The 22904-nt window shown below is 54.6% G+C and overlaps 2 protein-coding genes across 2 annotated transcripts in view; one reads left to right on the top strand and one right to left on the bottom strand.

The window, feature by feature from the left end:
* The first annotated feature begins 4326 nt into the window (after positions 1-4326).
* Positions 4327-22904, top strand: part of LOC133170860 (protein sidekick-2-like) — a 52632-nt gene continuing 34054 nt past the window's right edge. Inside the window, exon 1 of the mRNA XM_061304042.1 lies at positions 4327-4625. Within this exon, the coding sequence (XP_061160026.1) occupies positions 4448-4625 (178 nt within the window). The 5' untranslated portion in view covers positions 4327-4447. The remainder of the gene's footprint in view (positions 4626-22904) is intronic.
* LOC133170366 (uncharacterized protein K02A2.6-like) lies at positions 4740-9302 on the bottom strand. Its single transcript, XM_061303224.1, has 2 exons — positions 9070-9302; positions 4740-8749 (listed from the first exon to the last, which is right to left on the bottom strand). Exon 2 carries the CDS (start codon positions 8335-8337, stop codon positions 5098-5100), a length of 3240 nt encoding a protein of 1079 aa, XP_061159208.1. The 5' UTR covers positions 8338-8749; positions 9070-9302; the 3' UTR covers positions 4740-5097.

Genomic DNA, 22904 nt, shown 5'->3' with positions numbered 1-22904 from the left:
GAGAGCCCGGACATCCTGCGGAGAAAACTCATTTTGGCCGCTTGTATCCGGGATCTCGTTCTTTCGGTCACGACCCATAGCTCGTGACCATAGGTGAGGGTAGGAGCGTAAATCGACCGGTAAATTGAGAGCTTTGCCTTTTGGCTCAGCTCTCTCTTTACCACGACGGACCGGTACAAAGTCCGCATTACTGCCGACGCTGCACCGATCCGCCTGTCGATCTCGCGCTCCATCCTCGCCTCACTCGTGAACAAGACCCCAAGATACTTAAACTCCTCCACTTGGGGCAGGATCTCATCCCCGATCCGGAGAGGGCATTCCACCCTTTTCCGATCGAGGACCATGGACTCGGATTCGGAGGTGCTGACCCTCATCCCGACCGCTTCACACTCAGCTGCGAACCGCTCCAGTGAGAGCTGGAGATCACGGCCTGAAGAAGCCAACAGCACCACGTCGTCTGCAAAAAGCAGAGATGCGATGCTGAGGTCCCCAAACCGGACACCCTCAACGCCTCGGCTGCGCCTAGAAATTCTGTCCATAAAAACTATGAACAGAATCGGTGACAAAGGGCAGCCTTGGCGGAGTCCAACCCTCACTGAGAACGAATCCGACTTACTGCCGGAAATGCGGACCAAACTCTGGCATCGGTGATACAGGGACCGAACCGCCCTTATCAGTTGGCTCGGTACCCCGTACTCCCGAGGCACCCCCCACAGCACCTCCCGAGAGACACGGTCGAACGCCTTCTCCAAGTCCACAAAACACATGTGGACTGGTTGGGCGAACTCCCATGCACCCTCGAGGATCCTGCTGAGGGTGAAGAGCTGGTCCACTGTTCCACGGCCAGGACGAAAGCCACACTGTTCCTCCTGAATCCGAGGTTCGACCTCCCGACGGATCCTCCTCTCCAGCACCCCTGAATAGACCTTACCAGGGAGGCTGAGGAGTGTAATTCCCCTGTAATTGGAACACACCCTCCGGTCCCCCTTCTTAAAGAGGGGAACCACCACCCCAGTCTGCCAATCCAGAGGCACTGTCCCCGATGTCCACGCGATGTTGTAGAGACGTGTCAGCCATGACAGCCCCACAACATCCAGAGCCCTTAAGAAATCCGGGCGGATCTCATCCACCCCCGGGGCCCCGCCACCGAGGAGTTTTTTTAACTACCTCGGTGACTTCGACCCCAGAGATTGGAGAGTCCGCCTCAGAGTCCCCAGGCCCCGCTTCCACAATGGAAGGCGTGTCGGTGGAATTGAGGAGGTCTTCGAAGTATTCTCCCCACCGACACACGACGTCCCGAGTCGAGGTCAGCAGCACGCCATCTCCACTGTAAACAGTGTTGACGTTGCACTGCTTCCCCCTCCTGAGACGCCGGATGGTGGACCAGAATTTCCTCGAAGCCGTCCGGAAGTCATTCTCCATGGCCTCGCCAAACTCCTCCCACGTCCGGGTTTTTGCCTCAGCAACCGCCGAAGCCGCGTTCCGCTTGGCCATCCGGTACCTGTCAGCTGCCTCCGGAGTCCCGCGGGCCAAAACGGCCCGATAGGACTCCTCCTTCAGCTTGACGGCATCCCTTACCGCCGGTGTCCACCAGCGGGTTCGGGGATTGCTGCCACGACAGGCACCAATGACCTTACGGCCACAGCTCCGGTCGGCCGCCTCAACAATGGAGGCGCGGAACAAGGTCCACTCGGACTCAATGTCCCCCGCTTCCCCCGGGACGTGTGAATAGCTCTGCCGGAGGTGGGAGTTGAAGCTCTTCCTGACAGGGGATTCCACCAGACGTTCCCAGCAGACCCTCACAGAGCGTTTGGGTCTGCCAGGTCGGACCGGCATCTTCCCCCACCATCGGAGCCAACCCACCACCAGGTGGTGATCAGTTGACAGCTCCGCCCCTCTCTTCCCCCGAGTGTCCAAAACATGCGGCCGCAAATCCGATGACACGACTACAAAGTCGTTCATCGAACTGCGGCCTAGGGCGTCCTGGTGCCAAATGCACACATGGACACCCTTATGTTTGAACATGGTGTTCGTTATAGAAAATCCGTGTCGAGCACAGAAGTCCAACAATAGAACACCGCTCGGGTTCAGATCGGGGGGGCCGTTCCTCCCAATCACGCCCTTCCAGGTCTCACTGTCATTGCCCACGTGAGCATTGAAGTCACCCAGTAGAACGATGGAGTCCCCAGAAGGAGCGCTCTCCAGCACTTCCTCCAGGGACCCCAAGAAGGGTGGGTACTCTGAGCTGCCGTTTGGTGCATAGACACAAACAACAGTCAGGACCCGTCCCCCCACCCGAAGGCGGAGGGAGGCTACCCTCTCGTTCACCGGGGTGAACCCCAATGTGCAGGCGCCCAGCCGGGGGGCAATAAGTATACCCACACCTGCTCGACGCCTCTCACCGTGGGCAACTCCAGAGTGGAAGAGAGTCCAGCCCCTCTCGAGAGGGCTTGAACCGGAACCCAAACTGTGCGTGGAGGCAAGTCCGACTATATCTAGTTGGAACTTTTCTGCCTCACACACCAGCTCGGGCTCCTTTCCAGCCAGAGAGGTGACATTCCATGTCCCAAGAGCCAGCTTCTGCAGCCGGGGATCAGACCGCCAAGGTCCCTGCCTTTGGCCGCCGCCCAGCTCGCACTGCACCCGACCCCTTTGGCCCCTCCCACAGGTGGTGAGCCCATGGGAAGGGATCACAAAACGTGTGTGGCTTTTTCTTAAATGAACACGTTTGACATTTCTATAGTGTCAGCTTTTAATTATATTGCGCTGTCATGTTAAAGCAAATTAATAAATGCAACAATATTAATTTGCTTTGAAAATACCTGAGTAATAAAATAAAATGGATGGATGGATGAATGATGATCACAATTAAGTATAAAGTCTCCTTTGTAATATATACTCCTTGTATCCTGTACCCAAAAAGAGGAGTTTCTTTGCATCGAGGTTTATGCAAAGAGCTCACGTAATTATATTGTTGCGTTTTGGTGAAGTGAATGAGTATTCCGCCTGTACGACTGGTCTTTGAATGCACCCCGCTTCAATGGCAGAACGCGGATGAATTTAAAGACATCAAATGAGAATAATCCTTTATAAAAACTAAAATTGACTGACGCAAACGTGAGTTCTGTTTTTATTGAAAACAACATAGTGCTGACGCCGCACGACGCCGTACGACATCGGTTTTTCGCTTCCCAAATAAGGCGTGCGCGCTCCCGCGGCAGGGGGAACAAAATCTCACGGGGGAACCAAATCAAGCACAACACCTGTTATGAGACTTTGACAAGCTCCTAAAACAGGGAGACAATAAATGGCGAGAAGATGCCACGGCGAGAAGATCTATGGCAGTGGCCGACTGCGTTCGTGGCCACTCCCACATTGACGTGCAGTCGTATTTTTAAATGCATGTTTTATATGTTTGCCTGTTCATCGACTTTGGTTTTAATAAAATCCGGGCTCAAACTCAATCACAGCAATCCCAATAGGAGAAGGGAGGATTTTGTCTGCCGCATTGTGGCAGCACCGTACAGTGTTTACGTGCTATAAAACCCTTCCCTTGTAAATTGCAATTTTTTAGTGCACGATGATGAAACTCAAGCAAAGTCGTCAATCTTCGCGTGGGAAAGCAATGCTTAAAAGCACGATGCCATGACGAAGGAGGAGTTCATTCCACGGTGATTCCTGATTTTCCGCAACCTTCAGCCGCGTTTACTTCGCAAAAATCCCATGGAATAGCGCTAAACCAAAAGGGCCCATGAAGTAGGATTAGCGAAACAATAATGATCAGGCCCCGAATTTTTCTGAATAGTTTTTGTGGAATGAGGACAAAGCAAGAAACCGTGATGTAATCTGCATGCGTGCTCTTTGAATGGCAACAGGTGGAGACTCGTTTTTATTGTACCTTCCCATTGATGTTGCCCGTCACGATATCACGCCGACATAGTTAGATAAACAAGCACATATTTGTGACGGATAACCTTGGGGATTTTACATTCAGACCCCCCCGCTCTGAAAAATAATAGACACGCAGGTTACTTATCTATCCTACCTTATGCCATCGAGTGGAAGAGCTGTACGTTGCTGGTTCAGGGAGATGAACAGATACATTATTTGTCGGTACTAAATGCTTATTTGGACATATTAAGTGAATGTGGATCATTTTCCTCACAGCACAGTGGTTGGGAATCACTGCAGTAACCATCATTTTTTTTTAAGTATCTGCTGTCAGTACGTGACGTTCAAGAGTGCATAAAAAATTCAATTGGGCTTCTTCTCCTACCTTGCGCGTGCGCGCCAGCCCGGTCTCTCCCACATCACCAGTCTGACGCACAAGAGCGTCGGCAGCAGCACCATCAGCAGCAGCACAGCGCCGTCAAGTCCGAACGCCGAAGCCAGGACACGCAATTGTCTCTCTTTCTCGCTTTTTGGGAGTGCGTGCGACCGGAGCAACATGTTTCCTGCGAGGCGATGCGGAGAAAAGTGCGCCGGGGGCTCGACAGCGTCGGCGGCACTGGAGGTGAGACAGCAACAGCGGTGCCTGAGCATGGCAGTGACTGGACGGATCGGGAAGGTGTGGGTCTTCTGTTGGGTTCTGCTCTCGGCGACGTGCTTCTGCGCCCGGGCTCAAGGTAATATGCGCCACTATTGATTCCCCCTATCCCCTTGGCATTTTCTGTTTGTGTGTATATATGTTATGTTTATTCTCTTACATAACCTTTGTAAAGAGCACAGATTCACGTTACTTTTGTTAGCGTGTTTTTATTTCCTGAACAAGCCTCATCACAATGATATTCATCCGCTGACCAATCACACCTCCACACCGCACGGAGAAGGGCAACAAAAAGTAGAGCATACCAAACAATGCAATATGCAAACGAGAAACAACACTTCCAAGTCAATACATAACAATTCCTCTCTTCCAGCTTTGATGCACCAATAATCATCAAATAAAAAAATAATAGTACTATGTTTCTATGTGCTATTAAGTGTATACTTTTCTTTTTAGAGGCATTTCAAAATTCACAACAATTTTCAACATCAAATATTAACAACTTTTTTTTTTTTTTTTTCTTTTAAAGAACATTTGTTTCTTTTCAACATTTATAAATCAAGTCTGTCTGGTGGTTTGCGAACCCTCTCAGGATATCTGCGTCCAGGAGGATCAGGTAGGTTTGTCATTGGTTTGTGTATGTCCATTATCTCCGGTGTGGACATGTTTTCCTCAGGGGTGATGTCAGAGGCTGGAGTACTGTCCTTAGGGTTTTGTGGGTCAGTAGGTGTCGTAGTTTGAGTAGCGGCATTTCCAGGTGATGCGTCCAAAAGCTGGTCAACATGTCTGCGCCAGACGACATTAGGCTCAACACTCACTGTATATGAGAGTGGTCCAGTTTGTGTCAAAATTTCCGCATGTTGCCACTTGTCGCCTTGGTTACGATAGTCTCTTGCCAATACTTTTTGTCCGATGTCAAATGATCTTAGTTTCCTTTGTAACTGAGTTGGTGAACATTGTCTGTTTGAAACATGTTCTCGGATGTCAGGTTTCAGGAGATCTAAACGAGATCTTAGGTTTCTTCCCATGAACAACATTGCAGGTGACTGTCCAGTAGTAGTATGTGGAGTGTTTCTGTAGGCTAGCAGAAAGTTGGCGATTTTCTGCTGTAGTGGAACTTCCTCCCTCCTACTGGCTTTCATCGACTGTTTGAAAGTTTGTACAAAACGTTCAGCAAGTCCATTCGTCGCAGGGTGGTGAGGAGCAGAAGTAAGGTGTTTTATTCCGTTGCTTTTCAGGAAGATCTGAAACTCCTCACTAGTAAACTGGGTACCATTGTCACTTACAAGCTGAAGAGGGTATCCTGTACGTGCAAAAAGCATCTGTAACTGGTTCACTGTTACAGTTGTAGTTGCTTTTTTTACAGTGAAAACCTCGGGCCATTTTGAATGAGCGTCGACCACAATAAGGAACATGTGATCCATGAAAGGTCCAGCATAGTCAATGTGAATGCGTTGCCATGGGGCAACAGGCCATTCCCAAGTGTGGACAGGGGCAATCTGAGGTGAGCGCTGAGTCTGGTGACATCCTCTGCATGTTTTGACCAGAGTTTCAATTTGGTTGTCAAGGCCAGGCCACCACACATAACTTCTAGCAAGACTCTTCATCTTAACTACCCCCATGTGCCCATCATGCAGCGAGTTTAGAACTTTGGATCGCAGTTTGGGAGGTACAACAACGCGTGACCCCCACAGGACACATCCTTGGGACACAGTAAGTTGGTCTTTTCTGGTGAAATAGTCCTTAAGTTCAGTATCTGCATGCATTGGCCAGCCATTAACAGTTAAGTCATACACTCGAGATAGCAGAGGGTCGTTTCTTGTTTCTTTGCTTATTTGAGCGCAAGTCACCGGAAGCGGTTCCATTTGCAGCATGTGAAGATTTAAAGCAGGATCAGTAGCCTTCTCTGTCAGTGGTTGAGGAAGGCGAGAGAGACCATCTGCATTTCCGTGTAGTTTCGTCCCTTTATAGTCTATGGTATAGGTGTGTGCTCCAAGAAAGAGAGCCCAACGTTGTAAACGAGCGGCGGCCATAGCAGGAACACCTTTCTTTGGACTGAAAATGGAAACAAGAGGCTGGTGATCTGTAATCAGCATGAAGTGTTTTCCATACAGGTATTGGTTAAACTTCTTAACACCCCACACTAAGCTTAAAGCTTCTCTGTCAATCTGTGCATAATTACGCTCTGCTGGTGATAAAGAGCGTGATGCAAAGGCAATGGGGCGTTCAGAGCCATCAGTCATTTTGTGAGATAGAACTGCACCAATGCCATAAGGTGAAGCGTCACAGGCTAGACATAGGGGAAGCTTTGGATCAAAGTGTGTGAGCACCTTGTCTGAAATAATGAGTTCCTTTGCCTTTGTAAATGCCTGTTCACAGTCTTTAGTCCAGTCCCACTTTGCCTTTTGGTGCAGTAGTGCATTCAGTGGGTGCAGCACAGTGGAAAGGTTTGGCAAAAACTTGTGATAATAGTTAACAAGGCCAAGAAATGAGCGTAACTGGCTGACATTTTCTGGTTGTGGAGATTTTACTACAGCTTCAATTTTGTCTTGCGTTTTGTGAAGTCCGTGCTTGTCTATTTTGTGTCCACAATACTCAATGGACTCCTTGAAAAACTCACATTTCTTTTTGTTTGCTTTTAGACCATATTCTTCCAGTTTTGTTAGAACTGCATTCAAGTTTTGCAAGTGTGAATCTTTGTCCCAACCAGTAACAATAATATCATCCAAGTAACATTGAGTACCTGGGATTCCTTGTAGCACTTGGTCCATTGCACGTTGCCATATCGCAGGGGCACTTGTAATACCAAATACAAGCCGGTTGTATTGGTATAGTCCTTTGTGAGTATTTATGGTGAGGTACTTGCGTGAACTTTCATCCATTTCCATCTGTAGATATGCTTGTGCGAGGTCAATCTTTGTGAAGTGCTCACCATTTGCTAGAGATGCAAAAATGTCATCGATGCGAGGGAGTGGATACTGGTCTGCATGCATGACAGGGTTAACAGTTACTTTGAAATCACCACAAATGCGCACTTTGTCTGAAGATTTCTTGGCAACAGGTACGATTGGTGTAGCCCACTCAGACCAGTCCACTTTGGATACTATTCCTTGATCCATGAGATTTTGCAGCTCAGCTTCAACTTTTGGGCGTAGCGCATATGGAACAGGGCGTGCTTTATGAAACTTTGCTTTTGCACCTTCTTCCAGCTCGAGACGTGCTTTGATGTGTTTCATTGTTCCTATGCCTTCGCTGAACACATGTGCATGTTTATCCAGTATCTCAGTTAACTTCATGTCTGTGAGCTGTTTGGAGGCTATGTGCATGGACTTTATTTCATGCCAGTTAAGCTTGATTTGTCGTAGCCATCTACGACCAAATAGTGGTACACCTCCCTCTTTAAGGACGAACAGCTCAAGATTGCACTTTTGGTTTCTGTATTTCACTTTCACTTTGAGTTTTCCCAGTGGTGCAACCTTTTCTCCTGTGTATGTCTTCAGTTTTACACTGGTGCGTGACAGTTTAGTGTCTGGGAACATTTTCTTGTAGTCGTTGAATGATATGATCGACAGTGCTGACCCTGTGTCCAGTTCCATTTTTAATGGCACTCCATTAATTTTTGGTGTCAGCCAAATCACATCACCGTCATTCTCTTCTGTAGCACACAGCCCTAAACAAGCCAATTCTTCCTCACTTGAACTGTCAGAATCTGTCTGTGCTACTTTGTGCAATTTTTGTCCTTTTCTTATATTGTGTTTATCTTTTGCATTACTGTACTTTAATTTACACATCTTCTGTATGTGCCCTCTTCTATCACATTGTCGGCAGTCTTTATCCTTAAACCAACACTCTGCGGGGTCATGTGACTGTTTACCGCATCTGAAACAGGGCTTTGCTTTGGTATTATGCCGTTTGGTGTGCAGTTTAAACACAGAGCTTGTGGCTGCGTTTTTACCTTGAAGCTCCGTCGCATCCCTTGCTGCTGTCTCCGCTGAAACAGCTATTTCCACTGCTCGTTGCAAGGTGAGTTTGTCCTCCGTCAAAAGCCGTTTCTGAATGCTCTCGTTGTGCAGCCCGCACACGAACCTGTCCCTCAGAGCATCTGAAAGTCCGTCTCTGAACTGACAGTGTTCGGCCAGTTTCCTCAGTTCTGCGATGTACTCTGACACCGTCTCCGTCCTTGACTGGTTTCTCTTGTGAAATCTAAAGCGCTCAGCAATCACCAATGGAGCTGGGTTTAGATGACTTTTCATTATCTGCATTATTTCATCAAATGTTTTGTCTGCCGGTTTAGCTGGGGCGACCAGGCTGCGGAGTAAGTTATACATTTTGGCGCCCATGACACTGAGTAGGACAGCTACTTTTCTTTCGTCCTGTATCTCATTAGCTAGGCAGTACTGCTCAACTCTTTCCACATAAGTTGTCCAGTCTTCTACCGAACTGTCAAATATGTCCATATTTCCCAAGATTCCGGACATTTTATTATTTTTTTTTCACTTTTCTTGGCGTCCGTTCACTTTTACCTTGGTCCTGAGCGACACCCGTCCTCACCTCCGGCTTGCTTGATCAGAGCAGAATTCGGGGCGAGCAGACGAAACTTACGTCCACACAACCAAGTCCATGAAGCACTATTCACTTGTGTCCGGTCCACCTCCGCATTTGTAGGGTCCTTTTTAAGTCTCGTCGCCAATTTTGTTATGTTTATTCTCTTACATAACCTTTGTAAAGAGCACAGATTCACGTTACTTTTGTTAGCGTGTTTTTATTTCCTGAACAAGCCTCATCACAATGATATTCATCCGCTGACCAATCACACCTCCACACCGCACGGAGAAGGGCAACAAAAAGTAGAGCATACCAAACAATGCAATATGCAAACGAGAAACAACACTTCCAAGTCAATACATAACAATATATGTACTGATATGAATGAGACCCAGGACGACAGCTGGTGTTTAAGTCTGTGTCTGTATTCAACTGGCGCCCGTCCCTCATGACGTCACACAACCCAGCATAACATCTCTAACATCTCCCCTTTATAGATGGTAACTTATACATGAAAATCAAATTTAAATTCCAACAATATGTCTCCCCCTCTTTTCTTTACGTATCAGCGAATTCTTAAACAACTCCTAACTCACATTTCAAAGAACAGTGTACATGTGTTTGTGGGGTTTTTTTGGGGTTTTTTTTTTACACACATTTGTTTCCGTCAACAACCCAATTGATCTCGAGGCCCCACAGTACCTACACAACTCACATGTCCAGTCCCTTCAGCACTCTTACAAGCCTGCCACTGGCCATCCTGTGCCTTGGCACAGGTGTATGTAGAGGCGATCCATTCTAAGGCTGGTGGACGTCACTCTGCCCCTGCAGTGTGACCTCCTGGGTGACTGTGTCAGTGACATCATTAGTGTCGCATTGTCAGGTGGATCCCTGGGTTGGTCAGCTGGTGGGCTGTTGTGCTGCACTCCGTGCTGCCCAGGCATTGCGGCGTTACTCTCCACAGGTTGCAGATCCACCCTGCTACGGTGGTACAGTGTCCCTTCAACACCCACCAGGTATGACCTGGCGCCCACCAGCCATAAGCACACTCCTCTTCGCCACCTGCCTGTCCTGTCCCCAGGCAGGGGCTTCATCCTTATGTCCTATCCAATACACAACTCAGACAGATCTCTGGCCGATTTGTCATACCAGAGTTTGGCTGTCTGATGCTTCACTCGCAGCCTGTCTGGAACCCCCGCCACCACACTCGGCTCCAAGAGTGTGTCAGCAACCGGGAGTGGCGTTCTCAGTCTGCGAGACATCAGTCTCTGCGCGGGGCTGCTCAGCATGCCTTCCGTAGGCGTATTCCTCCACTGCAAGATGGCCAGTCAAGGGTCAGTCCCCGCCCTTGCTGCCCTCTTGCACAGGCTCTTGACAATCTTCACGGCTGACTCAGCCTTCCCATTCGATTTTGGGTACCTGGGTTTGACATGGCCAAAGTCCCAGTCTCTCGTAAACCTCCTGAACGTTTTGCAGTCGAACTGGGCACCATAGTCTGTAATTACCCGGTCAGGCTGACCGTGCTGTGCAAAATGGGCCTTGCACCTCAGCACTGTGGTCTCAGCTGAAAGATCTGGGAGCAACTCTATTTCCCAGAAATCCGAATAATGATCAACCATGATCAGAAAGTCCTTGCCAGCCTGTGTGAAAAGATCCATGCTGAGGATCTGCCATGGTCATGTAGGGAGTGCATGGGACATCATCGTCTCCCGCTGCTGCTCGTGTGCATATTCGTTGCAGGCTGAGCACTGGCTCACATAGTCCTTGATCTCACCGTGCATGTTGGCCCAGTATAGCATGTCTCTGGCCTGTCTGTAACAGGCATCTCCTCCTACATGGCTGGCATGGATGCGTTTCAACATTTCAGCACACAATGATTTGGGCACTATGACTCGCTGACTCTTGAAAAGCACTCCATCCTGTGCACTGATCCCGCCCATACAAATAGTAATGAAATCGCTGACACACGAACACTATGCTCAGACATTTCTTTTTGATTTGTGCATAGTTCCGCTCCGTCTGAGTAAGTGCCCGCGGAGCAAAGCTTACCGGCTGATTCTCCTGCAGTAGGCAACAGCCAAGTCCCTTCTGACTCGCGTCACTCTGTATGGCAGGGGTCTCAAACTCCAGTCCTCGGGGGCCGCATTCTTACATGTTTTCCAAGTTTCCCTCCTTAAACACACCTGATTCAAATGATCAGTTCATCCTCACGTTCTGCAGGAGCCTGATAATTGAATCAGGTGTGTTTAACGCAGTGCTTCTCAATTATTTTCTGTTACGCCCCCCCCCCTAGCAAGAAGAAAACTATTCGCGCCCCCCCTCCCCACCGTGACTATCCTAACTTGTCTTGTAAGTCGTAAAATGTTGCACTGTCGCAAACGTGACAGAAGTAACAATGAGAGCGCCACTGCCCCCTGCTGTAGTAAACGCGCAATTACACTTTATTCTAGTACTGCCAAAAAAAAAGCCTGTTCCCCAGGGTCACACGCGCCCCCCCCAGGAATAGCACCGCGCCCCCCTTGGGGGGCGCGCCCCACTATTTGAGAAGCACTGGTTTAACGAGGGAAACTTGGAAAACATGTAGGAATGCGGCCCCAGAGGACTGGAGTTTGAGACCCCTGCTGTATGGTGAGTGCCTTGGTCACATCGTAGTATTGCAGGATCGGGCCCGACGTGACGAGTGGCCTTGGCATCCTCGGGGTGTGGCATGTCCTGGACCGCTCTGATTTTCTCCGGGTCTGCTCTAAGGCCCTCCGCTGATAGGATGTGTCCGTGAAACTTGATCTCTCTTACCCTGAACAGTAGTTTCTTTAAACTCAGTCTTAGCTTTACCTCCCTGCATCTTTGCATGAGCGCTAACAGCTTTGCATCATGGTCCCGTGTGGCTATCTCATCTGTCCCCCCACACCCCACAATCAAGATGTCATCTGCTATAGGTTCCACCCCATCTAGCTCTGCCAGTAGCTCATGCTGCTTTCGCTGGTAAATCTCTGGGGCCACAGACACTCCAAACGGCAGCTTTAACCACCGCTTCCTGCCCCACGGTGTCCAGAACGTGGTGGTATAACTGCTCTCTTTGTCTAATCTGCACTGTAGAAAGGCATCTCTTGCATCTACTAGTGTAAAGATGCGGGCCCTGGGCAGCTTGTGCAACACATCTTTAAGTGTTGGCATTATGTAGTGGGACCTCTTTAGAGCCTGATTGAATGACTTGGGGTCTATGCAAATTCTCAACTTTTCTGCCTGCCTGACAATGACCATGTTGCTAATCCACTCAGTAGCCTTAGACACCGACGTTAGGTGGCCATCTGCCTCATACCTATCTAACTGGCCCTTGATTGCCTCCCTGAAGGCCACCGGGACGTTGCGTGGGGAAGCCTGCACTGGGGGTACATTAATATCTAGCTCAAAATGAACATCCCCTGGGAGTGACTCAACTGGATTGTTGAAGACATCTGCGTACGTCTGTACAAGGTGTTGTCTGGTTAATGGCCCTGAGCTGCTGTGTCCCTCCATAAGAAGTTCTTCTGGGATGGTGAAGTGCACCAAGCCTAGCCGCTCGCTGATTTCGCCTGACAACAGAGGTCTCTGTCCACTTCTCACTATTTCGAACCGTAGCCTGTGTACTCTTCCCTTCACTACGCACTTTGTGCGGAATATGCCTGTGGATTGCATGGATCGGCCTGAATACAATACTAGCCTGGTCTGGCTAGGTCAGGGGTGGGCAAACTTTTTGACTCGCGGGCCGAACTGGGTTCTAAATTTGGACCGGAGGGCCAAACCAGGAGCAGATGGTGTAAGGGATTGGAGAGTACAGCCAAGTGCGTGACGATAAAGAGGTTTATTGCGGGTGGGGGGTAAGGTGGGCGAAGCTGGAGCCGGAGCTGGATCGGCGATCTGCTTCGACGAACAAGCGGTTCTTCTGTTTCCTCGAATTCTCCACTGACGTCAGATCGTCGTGGACCGGAGAGCGACACAACATCTCGGGACAGACGGATTCCGCTGATGGGGGGGGGCGTGGTCCTGTCGCAGGTGGCGCCAGTACGTGACAGATGGACGTAGTGTTTGTGTGAAGTAATATACCGTTTTTTTCCATGTATAATGCGCAAAATTTAGCTAATTTATTGTCCTAAAATCGGGGGTGCGCATGTCCCCAGAGCACTAAAACACAAAAAAAATCAGACGGCAGAGGAAGGCAACCCCCCCGGACGACCAGGCGGGGGGTTAGTACTCCGTCGAAACGTCCGATTCCTCGTCGGACGCAGGATCGATGGACGCGGGGGCAGAGGGCTCCGGCACCGGCGGACAAGGTCGCCTCGGGCGCTTACCTTTTGGCCCCTCAACCGTCCTCGGCCGTCCGCGCCGGGGGCCTGGTTGGTCCGGGTGACGGCGATGGAACTCCGCGATGAGCGAACGGTTGAGGATCCAGCGGCTCAGGACCCAGGAGCGGTGAGCGTCGTCATAGCCCTCCCAATCCACCAGGTATTGGAAGCCACGACCGCGCCGCCGCGATCAGAGCAGGGAGCGGACGGTGTAAGCCGGGCCCCCCTCGATGAGCTGGAGCGGCGGCACGGGCGCCAGTGCCAATGCGCTCTCAAAAACGGGCCGCACACGGGACACGTGGATCGTGGTGTGTACCTTCATGGACTCCGGAAGGAGTAGACGGACGGCGGACGGGCTGATCACTTTCTGGATGGGAAACGGCCCAACAAAGCGTGGTGCCAGCTTGCGGGACCCCTCTCGCTGCGGCAAATCCTGCGTCGAGAGCCACACCCGCTGTCCCACTCTGTACTCTGGGGCCGGCGACCGGCGGTTGTTTGCCTGGCGGCCGTAGCCTGAAACAGAGCGGAGAAGAGCGGTCCGGGCTCTCACCCAGGCACGACGACAACGGCGGACACAAGCCTAGGCCGACGGGCACGCCGCTTCACATTCCTGGTGGGCGAACAAGGGTGGCTGGTACCCGAAGACGCAGTGGAAGGGCGACAGTCCCGTAGCCAAGCTGGGGAGGGAGTTGTGGGCGTACTCCACCCAAGGCAGCTGTTGGACCCACCCTCGCTGGTCCCCGGCGGCCATGCATCGGAGGGACCTACCTAGCTCCTGGTTCAGACGCTCCGCTTGACCGTTGGACTGAGGGTGAAAACCCGACGAGAGGCTGGCCGTAGCGCCGAGGAGTCGGCAGAACTCCGCCCAGAAGGTGGACGCGAACTGCGGGCCACGGTCCGACACGTTGTCCTTTGGGAGGCCGTGGTGACAAAACACCTCCCGCACCATGATGGACGCAGTCTGCTTCGCGGACGGAAGCTTAGGCAGGGGAATGAAGTGCGTCATTTTGCTGAACCGGTCCACCACCGTGAGGACCACCATGTTCCCCTCCGAGGGTGGAAGGCCCGTGACAAAGTCGATGGACAGGTGAGACCAGGGACGCCGGGGAACCGGCAAGGGTTGGAGTAGCCCGGCCGGAGGACGGGTGGAGGTCTTACAGCGGTTACATATTGAGCAGGCTCTGACGTAATCGCTGGTGTCCACCTGCCAAGTGGGCCACCAGAAACGCTGCGCCACCACGTACCTCGTGCGCGCAGCTCCGGGATGACAGGCCAGGCGTGAGTCGTGTGCCCATTGCAGCACGGACGAGCGCAGGCCCTCAGGGACGAACAGGCGACCTTCCGGGCAGTTGCTGGGACCGGGTTGGTCACGTGATGCGGCTTCCACTTGGCGTTCAATCTCCCATGACAGCGCCGCTACCCGCACCGAGCTCGGGAGAATAGTGGGAGACGGACCCTGTTCCTCCTCCCCGCCAGGAAACGAACGCGACAGGGCATCCGCCTTCGCGTTGCGGGAACCCGGCCTGTAGGAGAGAGAGAACTCAAACCGGTCAAAGAACAGAGCCCACCTTGCTTGTCTCGCGTTCAGCCTCTTGGCCGATCTCAGGTACTCCAGGTTGCGGTAGTCGGTCCAGACGATGAACGGCGTGGTGGCGCCCTCCAGGCAATGTCGCCACTCCTCCAAGGCCAACTTGATGGCGAGGACCTCCCGGTTGCCGATGTCGTAGTTCCGCTCCGAGGCCGACAAGCGGCGCGAAAAAAAGGCGCACGGGTGGAGGCGATCGTCCTGGCAGCTGCGTTGGGACAGCACCGCCCCAACACCCACGTTCGAGGCGTCCACCTCGACCACGAACTGCCGGTCAGGATCGGGGACTCGGAGGATGGGACGTGAACCTCCTCTTGAGCTCCTGAAACGCTTGTTCTGCCCGTTCCGTCCATTTGTACGGGGAGGCGGGGCTGGTGAGGGCGGTTAGGGGCGCGGCCACCGTGCTGTACCCACGGATGAAGCGGCGATAGAAGTTCGCGAACCCCAAGAATTGTTGCAGCCGCTTGCGTGTCTCGGGGACAGGCCATGACGTGACCGCTTACACTTTCTCTGGGTCCATCTCGACTGATCCCTCGCGCACCACGTAGCCGAGGAACTTGACAGAGGAGGCGTGGAACTCGCACTTCTCTGCCTTCACGTAGAGCGAGTTTTCCCGGGGGCGGCGTAGCACCGTCCGAACGTGCTTGATGTGTTCAGGGAGCGAGCGGGAGAAGATGAGGATGTCGTCCAAATAAACGAACACGAACTTGTCCAGCATGTCTCGTAGCACGTCGTTTATTAAGGACTGGAAAACCGCTGGGGCATCGGTGAGCCCAAACGGAACCACCAAGTACTCGTAGTGGCCGCTCGGGGTGTTGAAGGCCGTCTTCCACTCGTCTCCCTCCCGGATGCGGATCAGGTGGTAGGCGTTGCAAAGATCCAGCTTAGTGAAGACGGTGGCACCCTGAAGGCTCTCGAAGGCGGAAGACAGAAGAGGCAGGGGGTATCGGTTCTTAACGGTTACCGCGTTTATTCCCCGATAGTCGATGCACGGGCGGAGCGTGCCCTCCTTCTTCTCCACGAAGAAGAACCCCGCTCCCGCAGGTGATGAGGAAGGCCGTATGATGCCGGCCGCCAGGGACTCCCGGATCTATTCCTCCATGGCCCGGCGCTCAGGAGCGGACAGGGAGTAGACGCGTCCCTTGGGGGGGGAAGGTGCCGGGCAGCAGGTCGATGGCGCAATCGTGAGACCGGTGGGGAGGAAGGGAGGTGGCCCTGGCCTTACTAATAACTTCTTTGAGTTCGTGATAGACCACCGGTACGGTGGAGATGTCGGGGCTGTACCTGGGCGGGGCTCCACCGAGCGGGCTGGTGGCCGCCCTCAGGCACGTCCGATGGCAGCGTTCACTCCACTGCCGAACCACCCCCACCTCCCAGTCCAGCACCGGGTTGTGCTGCCGCACCCAAGGGTGCCCCAGGATGAGCTGCTGTCCTGGGAGGCGAAGGAGAAAAAACTGGATGGTCTCGTGGTGATTGCCGGAGAGCAGTACCTTGACTGGCTCAGTCACAAAGGCCACTTCGCCAATCAGACGGCCGTCGATGGCGCATGCGGGAATGGGCGGGCTCAGAGGCAGGAAGTTAATCCCCCACTGGCGTGCCAGGCGACTGTCCATGAGGTTACCCTCCGCCCCGGAATCCACCAGGGTCGCCACAGTCCGGTCGCCCGCCGCGAGCTGGACACGTGCCTGTAACGTGAGCGTACTGGGACTGGAAGAGCCTGTGCTGGTCGAGCTCACGCGGATCCCCCCACCCAGATCCATGGGCTCGGCGGGTGGAGCGGTTGGCGGGTTTCGCAGGAACCTCCGCTCCCGGTCGCGCCGCCGCGTCCGGATCCGCCGGTCTACTCGGGCCGCCAAGTTCATTGCGTCCTTCAGGGCTCGCGGCCGATCGCGGGAAACCAGCTCGTCCTTCATGTACTCCGCAAGACCGTGGAGGAATGTGCTGACGAGCACCGGCTCGTTCCACCCGCTGCTTCCGGCCAGGGTTCGGAACTCGAGGGCCTAATCTGCAACCGATCGGCTACCTTGACGCAGCGTCGCCAGTTCCTCGGCGGCGTCTTCGGCGGCAGAGCCCAGGTCGAACAAGCAGAGCAATTCCTCCGCAAATGCGTCGAACGGGGCCCCCCTCTTGTATTCCGCCAGCCCCCACAGCCGCGCCTTGTCCGTGAGGTGGGTTAGGGCGAACCCGACTTTTGCAGCCTCCGATGCAAACGTGACGGGCTGGAGATCAAACATTATACGGCAGTTAGTTACGAACGCCCTCACGTGCTTGGGATCTCCGCTGAATCGTTCAATGTTGCCGAGGCGGGGCTCCGGAACATCCGCGAGCCTCCCGGCCTCGGTCGAAGTGCGAGGCGGGGGTGCCGCGACAGCCGAGGGCGCAGCCACCGACAACCTCTGGAGGGCTTGGGCCATCTCCTGCTGCTGTTGCTATTGCCGTTGGCCCACCCCGATTAGATTCCGGATGTCGGCGGATAGGCTGCCAATGGCGGTCTCGGCTCGCTCCAGCCGGGCGAATGCCGTCTCATCGTCCGCTGGCTGCATAGCGATGGTCCGTCTGTACTGTAAGGGATTGGAGAGTACAGCCAAGTGCGTGACGATAGAGGTTTATTGCGGGTGGGGGGTAAGGTGGGCGAAGCTAGAGCCGGAGCTGGATCGGCGATCTGCTTCGACGAACAAGCGGTTCTTCTGTTTCCTCGAATTCTCCACTGACGTCAGATCGTCGTGGACCGGAGAGCGACACAACATCTCGGGACAGACGGATTCCGCTGATGGGGGGGGGCGTGGTCCTGTCGCAGGTGGCGCCAGTACGTGACAGATGGACGTAGTGTTTGTGTGAAGTAATATACCGTTTTTTTCCATGTATAATGCGCAAAATTTAGCTAATTTATTGTCCTAAAATCGGGGGTGCGCATGTCCCCAGAGCACTAAAACACAAAAAAAATCAGACGGCAGAGGAAGGCAACCCCCCCGGACGACCAGGCGGGGGGTTAGTACTCCGTCGAAACGTCCGATTCCTCGTCGGACGCAGGATCGATGGACGCGGGGGCAGAGGGCTCCGGCACCGGCGGACAAGGTCGCCTCGGGCGCTTACCTTTTGGCCCCTCAACCGTCCTCGGCCGTCCGCGCCGGGGGCCTGGTTGGTCCGGGTGACGGCGATGGAACTCCGCGATGAGCGAACGGTCGAGGATCCAGCGGCTCAGGACCCAGGAGCGGTGAGCGTCGTCATAGCCCTCCCAATCCACCAGGTATTGGAAGCCACGACCGCGCCGCCGCGATCAGAGCAGGGAGCGGACGGTGTAAGCCGGGCCCCCCTCGATGAGCTGGAGCGGCGGCACGGGCGCCAGTGCCAATGCGCTCTCAAAAACGGGCCGCACACGGGACACGTGGATCGTGGTGTGTACCTTCATGGACTCCGGAAGGAGTAGACGGACGGCGGACGGGCTGATCACTTTCTGGATGGGAAACGGCCCAACAAAGCGTGGTGCCAGCTTGCGGGACCCCTCTCGCTGCGGCAAATCCTGCGTCGAGAGCCACACCCGCTGTCCCACTCTGTACTCTGGGGCCGGCGACCGGCGGTTGTTTGCCTGGCGGCCGTAGCCTGAAACAGAGCGGAGAAGAGCGGTCCGGGCTCTCACCCAGGCACGACGACAACGGCGGACACAAGCCTAGGCCGACGGGCACGCCGCTTCACATTCCTGGTGGGCGAACAAGGGTGGCTGGTACCCGAAGACGCAGTGGAAGGGCGACAGTCCCGTAGCCAAGCTGGGGAGGGAGTTGTGGGCGTACTCCACCCAAGGCAGCTGTTGGACCCACCCTCGCTGGTCCCCGGCGGCCATGCATCGGAGGGACCTACCTAGCTCCTGGTTCAGACGCTCCGCTTGACCGTTGGACTGAGGGTGAAAACCCGACGAGAGGCTGGCCGTAGCGCCGAGGAGTCGGCAGAACTCCGCCCAGAAGGTGGACGCGAACTGCGGGCCACGGTCCGACACGTTGTCCTTTGGGAGGCCGTGGTGACAAAACACCTCCCGCACCATGATGGACGCAGTCTGCTTCGCGGACGGAAGCTTAGGCAGGGGAATGAAGTGCGTCATTTTGCTGAACCGGTCCACCACCGTGAGGACCACCATGTTCCCCTCCGAGGGTGGAAGGCCCGTGACAAAGTCGATGGACAGGTGAGACCAGGGACGCCGGGGAACCGGCAAGGGTTGGAGTAGCCCGGCCGGAGGACGGGTGGAGGTCTTACAGCGGTTACATATTGAGCAGGCTCTGACGTAATCGCTGGTGTCCACCTGCCAAGTGGGCCACCAGAAACGCTGCGCCACCACGTACCTCGTGCGCGCAGCTCCGGGATGACAGGCCAGGCGTGAGTCGTGTGCCCATTGCAGCACGGACGAGCGCAGGCCCTCAGGGACGAACAGGCGACCTTCCGGGCAGTTGCTGGGACCGGGTTGGTCACGTGATGCGGCTTCCACTTGGCGTTCAATCTCCCATGACAGCGCCGCTACCCGCACCGAGCTCGGGAGAATAGTGGGAGACGGACCCTGTTCCTCCTCCCCGCCAGGAAACGAACGCGACAGGGCATCCGCCTTCGCGTTGCGGGAACCCGGCCTGTAGGAGAGAGAGAACTCAAACCGGTCAAAGAACAGAGCCCACCTTGCTTGTCTCGCGTTCAGCCTCTTGGCCGATCTCAGGTACTCCAGGTTGCGGTAGTCGGTCCAGACGATGAACGGCGTGGTGGCGCCCTCCAGGCAATGTCGCCACTCCTCCAAGGCCAACTTGATGGCGAGGACCTCCCGGTTGCCGATGTCGTAGTTCCGCTCCGAGGCCGACAAGCGGCGCGAAAAAAAGGCGCACGGGTGGAGGCGATCGTCCTGGCAGCTGCGTTGGGACAGCACCGCCCCAACACCCACGTTCGAGGCGTCCACCTCGACCACGAACTGCCGGTCAGGATCGGGGACTCGGAGGATGGGACGTGAACCTCCTCTTGAGCTCCTGAAACGCTTGTTCTGCCCGTTCCGTCCATTTGTACGGGGAGGCGGGGCTGGTGAGGGCGGTTAGGGGCGCGGCCACCGTGCTGTACCCACGGATGAAGCGGCGATAGAAGTTCGCGAACCCCAAGAATTGTTGCAGCCGCTTGCGTGTCTCGGGGACAGGCCATGACGTGACCGCTTACACTTTCTCTGGGTCCATCTCGACTGATCCCTCGCGCACCACGTAGCCGAGGAACTTGACAGAGGAGGCGTGGAACTCGCACTTCTCTGCCTTCACGTAGAGCGAGTTTTCCCGGGGGCGGCGTAGCACCGTCCGAACGTGCTTGATGTGTTCAGGGAGCGAGCGGGAGAAGATGAGGATGTCGTCCAAATAAACGAACACGAACTTGTCCAGCATGTCTCGTAGCACGTCGTTTATTAAGGACTGGAAAACCGCTGGGGCATCGGTGAGCCCAAACGGAACCACCAAGTACTCGTAGTGGCCGCTCGGGGTGTTGAAGGCCGTCTTCCACTCGTCTCCCTCCCGGATGCGGATCAGGTGGTAGGCGTTGCAAAGATCCAGCTTAGTGAAGACGGTGGCACCCTGAAGGCTCTCGAAGGCGGAAGACAGAAGAGGCAGGGGGTATCGGTTCTTAACGGTTACCGCGTTTATTCCCCGATAGTCGATGCACGGGCGGAGCGTGCCCTCCTTCTTCTCCACGAAGAAGAACCCCGCTCCCGCAGGTGATGAGGAAGGCCGTATGATGCCGGCCGCCAGGGACTCCCGGATCTATTCCTCCATGGCCCGGCGCTCAGGAGCGGACAGGGAGTAGACGCGTCCCTTGGGGGGGGAAGGTGCCGGGCAGCAGGTCGATGGCGCAATCGTGAGACCGGTGGGGAGGAAGGGAGGTGGCCCTGGCCTTACTAATAACTTCTTTGAGTTCGTGATAGACCACCGGTACGGTGGAGATGTCGGGGCTGTACCTGGGCGGGGCTCCACCGAGCGGGCTGGTGGCCGCCCTCAGGCACGTCCGATGGCAGCGTTCACTCCACTGCCGAACCACCCCCACCTCCCAGTCCAGCACCGGGTTGTGCTGCCGCACCCAAGGGTGCCCCAGGATGAGCTGCTGTCCTGGGAGGCGAAGGAGAAAAAACTGGATGGTCTCGTGGTGATTGCCGGAGAGCAGTACCTTGACTGGCTCAGTCACAAAGGCCACTTCGCCAATCAGACGGCCGTCGATGGCGCATGCGGGAATGGGCGGGCTCAGAGGCAGGAAGTTAATCCCCCACTGGCGTGCCAGGCGACTGTCCATGAGGTTACCCTCCGCCCCGGAATCCACCAGGGTCGCCACAGTCCGGTCGCCCGCCGCGAGCTGGACACGTGCCTGTAACGTGAGCGTACTGGGACTGGAAGAGCCTGTGCTGGTCGAGCTCACGCGGATCCCCCCACCCAGATCCATGGGCTCGGCGGGTGGAGCGGTTGGCGGGTTTCGCAGGAACCTCCGCTCCCGGTCGCGCCGCCGCGTCCGGATCCGCCGGTCTACTCGGGCCGCCAAGTTCATTGCGTCCTTCAGGGCTCGCGGCCGATCGCGGGAAACCAGCTCGTCCTTCATGTACTCCGCAAGACCGTGGAGGAATGTGCTGACGAGCACCGGCTCGTTCCACCCGCTGCTTCCGGCCAGGGTTCGGAACTCGAGGGCCTAATCTGCAACCGATCGGCTACCTTGACGCAGCGTCGCCAGTTCCTCGGCGGCGTCTTCGGCGGCAGAGCCCAGGTCGAACAAGCAGAGCAATTCCTCCGCAAATGCGTCGAACGGGGCCCCCCTCTTGTATTCCGCCAGCCCCCACAGCCGCGCCTTGTCCGTGAGGTGGGTTAGGGCGAACCCGACTTTTGCAGCCTCCGATGCAAACGTGACGGGCTGGAGATCAAACATTATACGGCAGTTAGTTACGAACGCCCTCACGTGCTTGGGATCTCCGCTGAATCGTTCAATGTTGCCGAGGCGGGGCTCCGGAACATCCGCGAGCCTCCCGGCCTCGGTCGAAGTGCGAGGCGGGGGTGCCGCGACAGCCGAGGGCGCAGCCACCGACAACCTCTGGAGGGCTTGGGCCATCTCCTGCTGCTGTTGCTATTGCCGTTGGCCCACCCCGATTAGATTCCGGATGTCGGCGGATAGGCTGCCAATGGCGGTCTCGGCTCGCTCCAGCCGGGCGAATGCCGTCTCATCGTCCGCTGGCTGCATAGCGATGGTCCGTCTGTACTGTAAGGGATTGGAGAGTACAGCCAAGTGCGTGACGATAGAGGTTTATTGCGGGTGGGGGGTAAGGTGGGCGAAGCTAGAGCCGGAGCTGGATCGGCGATCTGCTTCGACGAACAAGCGGTTCTTCTGTTTCCTCGAATTCTCCACTGACGTCAGATCGTCGTGGACCGGAGAGCGACACAACATCTCGGGACAGACGGCCAATCGGGTCTGCGCCAGCGGCGTTTACCGTTTTTTTCCATGTATAATGCGCAAAATTTAGCTAATTTATTGTCCTAAAATCTGGGGTGCGCATTATACATGGGTACAAAAAAAAAAGAAAAAAGTTCTCCAAATTTTTATTTATTTTTATTTTTTTTAAATCCGGATATCATACGGAGGCCGCCATTACAGATGTGCTTTCTTCTCTGCTGTTCACTTCAAACACACTCCATACGAACACAATGCTCTCGTATCAGACGCTTGCTAGATCACCTGCTCGTTTGCTGTCACAATGTACCCTACACAAATCCGAAACATTTCTTCGCTATTGAGTATGCTAGCGCATGCGCGGTGATACTGACCGGCAGAACATCCGGTTGTTCCCAAAGATGATCTTTTTTCTGAAATAATTTTACGTTCAAGGACTTAAGTAGGAGTCAAAATCTGGGTGCGTATTATACATGGGTACAGG

Source organism: Syngnathus typhle, linkage group LG17 (genome assembly GCF_033458585.1).
Source record: "Syngnathus typhle isolate RoL2023-S1 ecotype Sweden linkage group LG17, RoL_Styp_1.0, whole genome shotgun sequence".
NCBI classification, from domain to species: Eukaryota; Metazoa; Chordata; class Actinopteri; order Syngnathiformes; family Syngnathidae; genus Syngnathus; species Syngnathus typhle.
The sequence above is the reverse complement of the archived record's forward strand: the minus strand, read 5'-3'. Positions and strand labels throughout refer to the sequence as shown.

Coding starts and splice junctions, on each gene's coding strand:
- LOC133170366 (XM_061303224.1), bottom strand. CDS start 8,337: ATGTGTAAATTAAAGTACAGTAATGCAAAAGATAAACACAATATAAGA.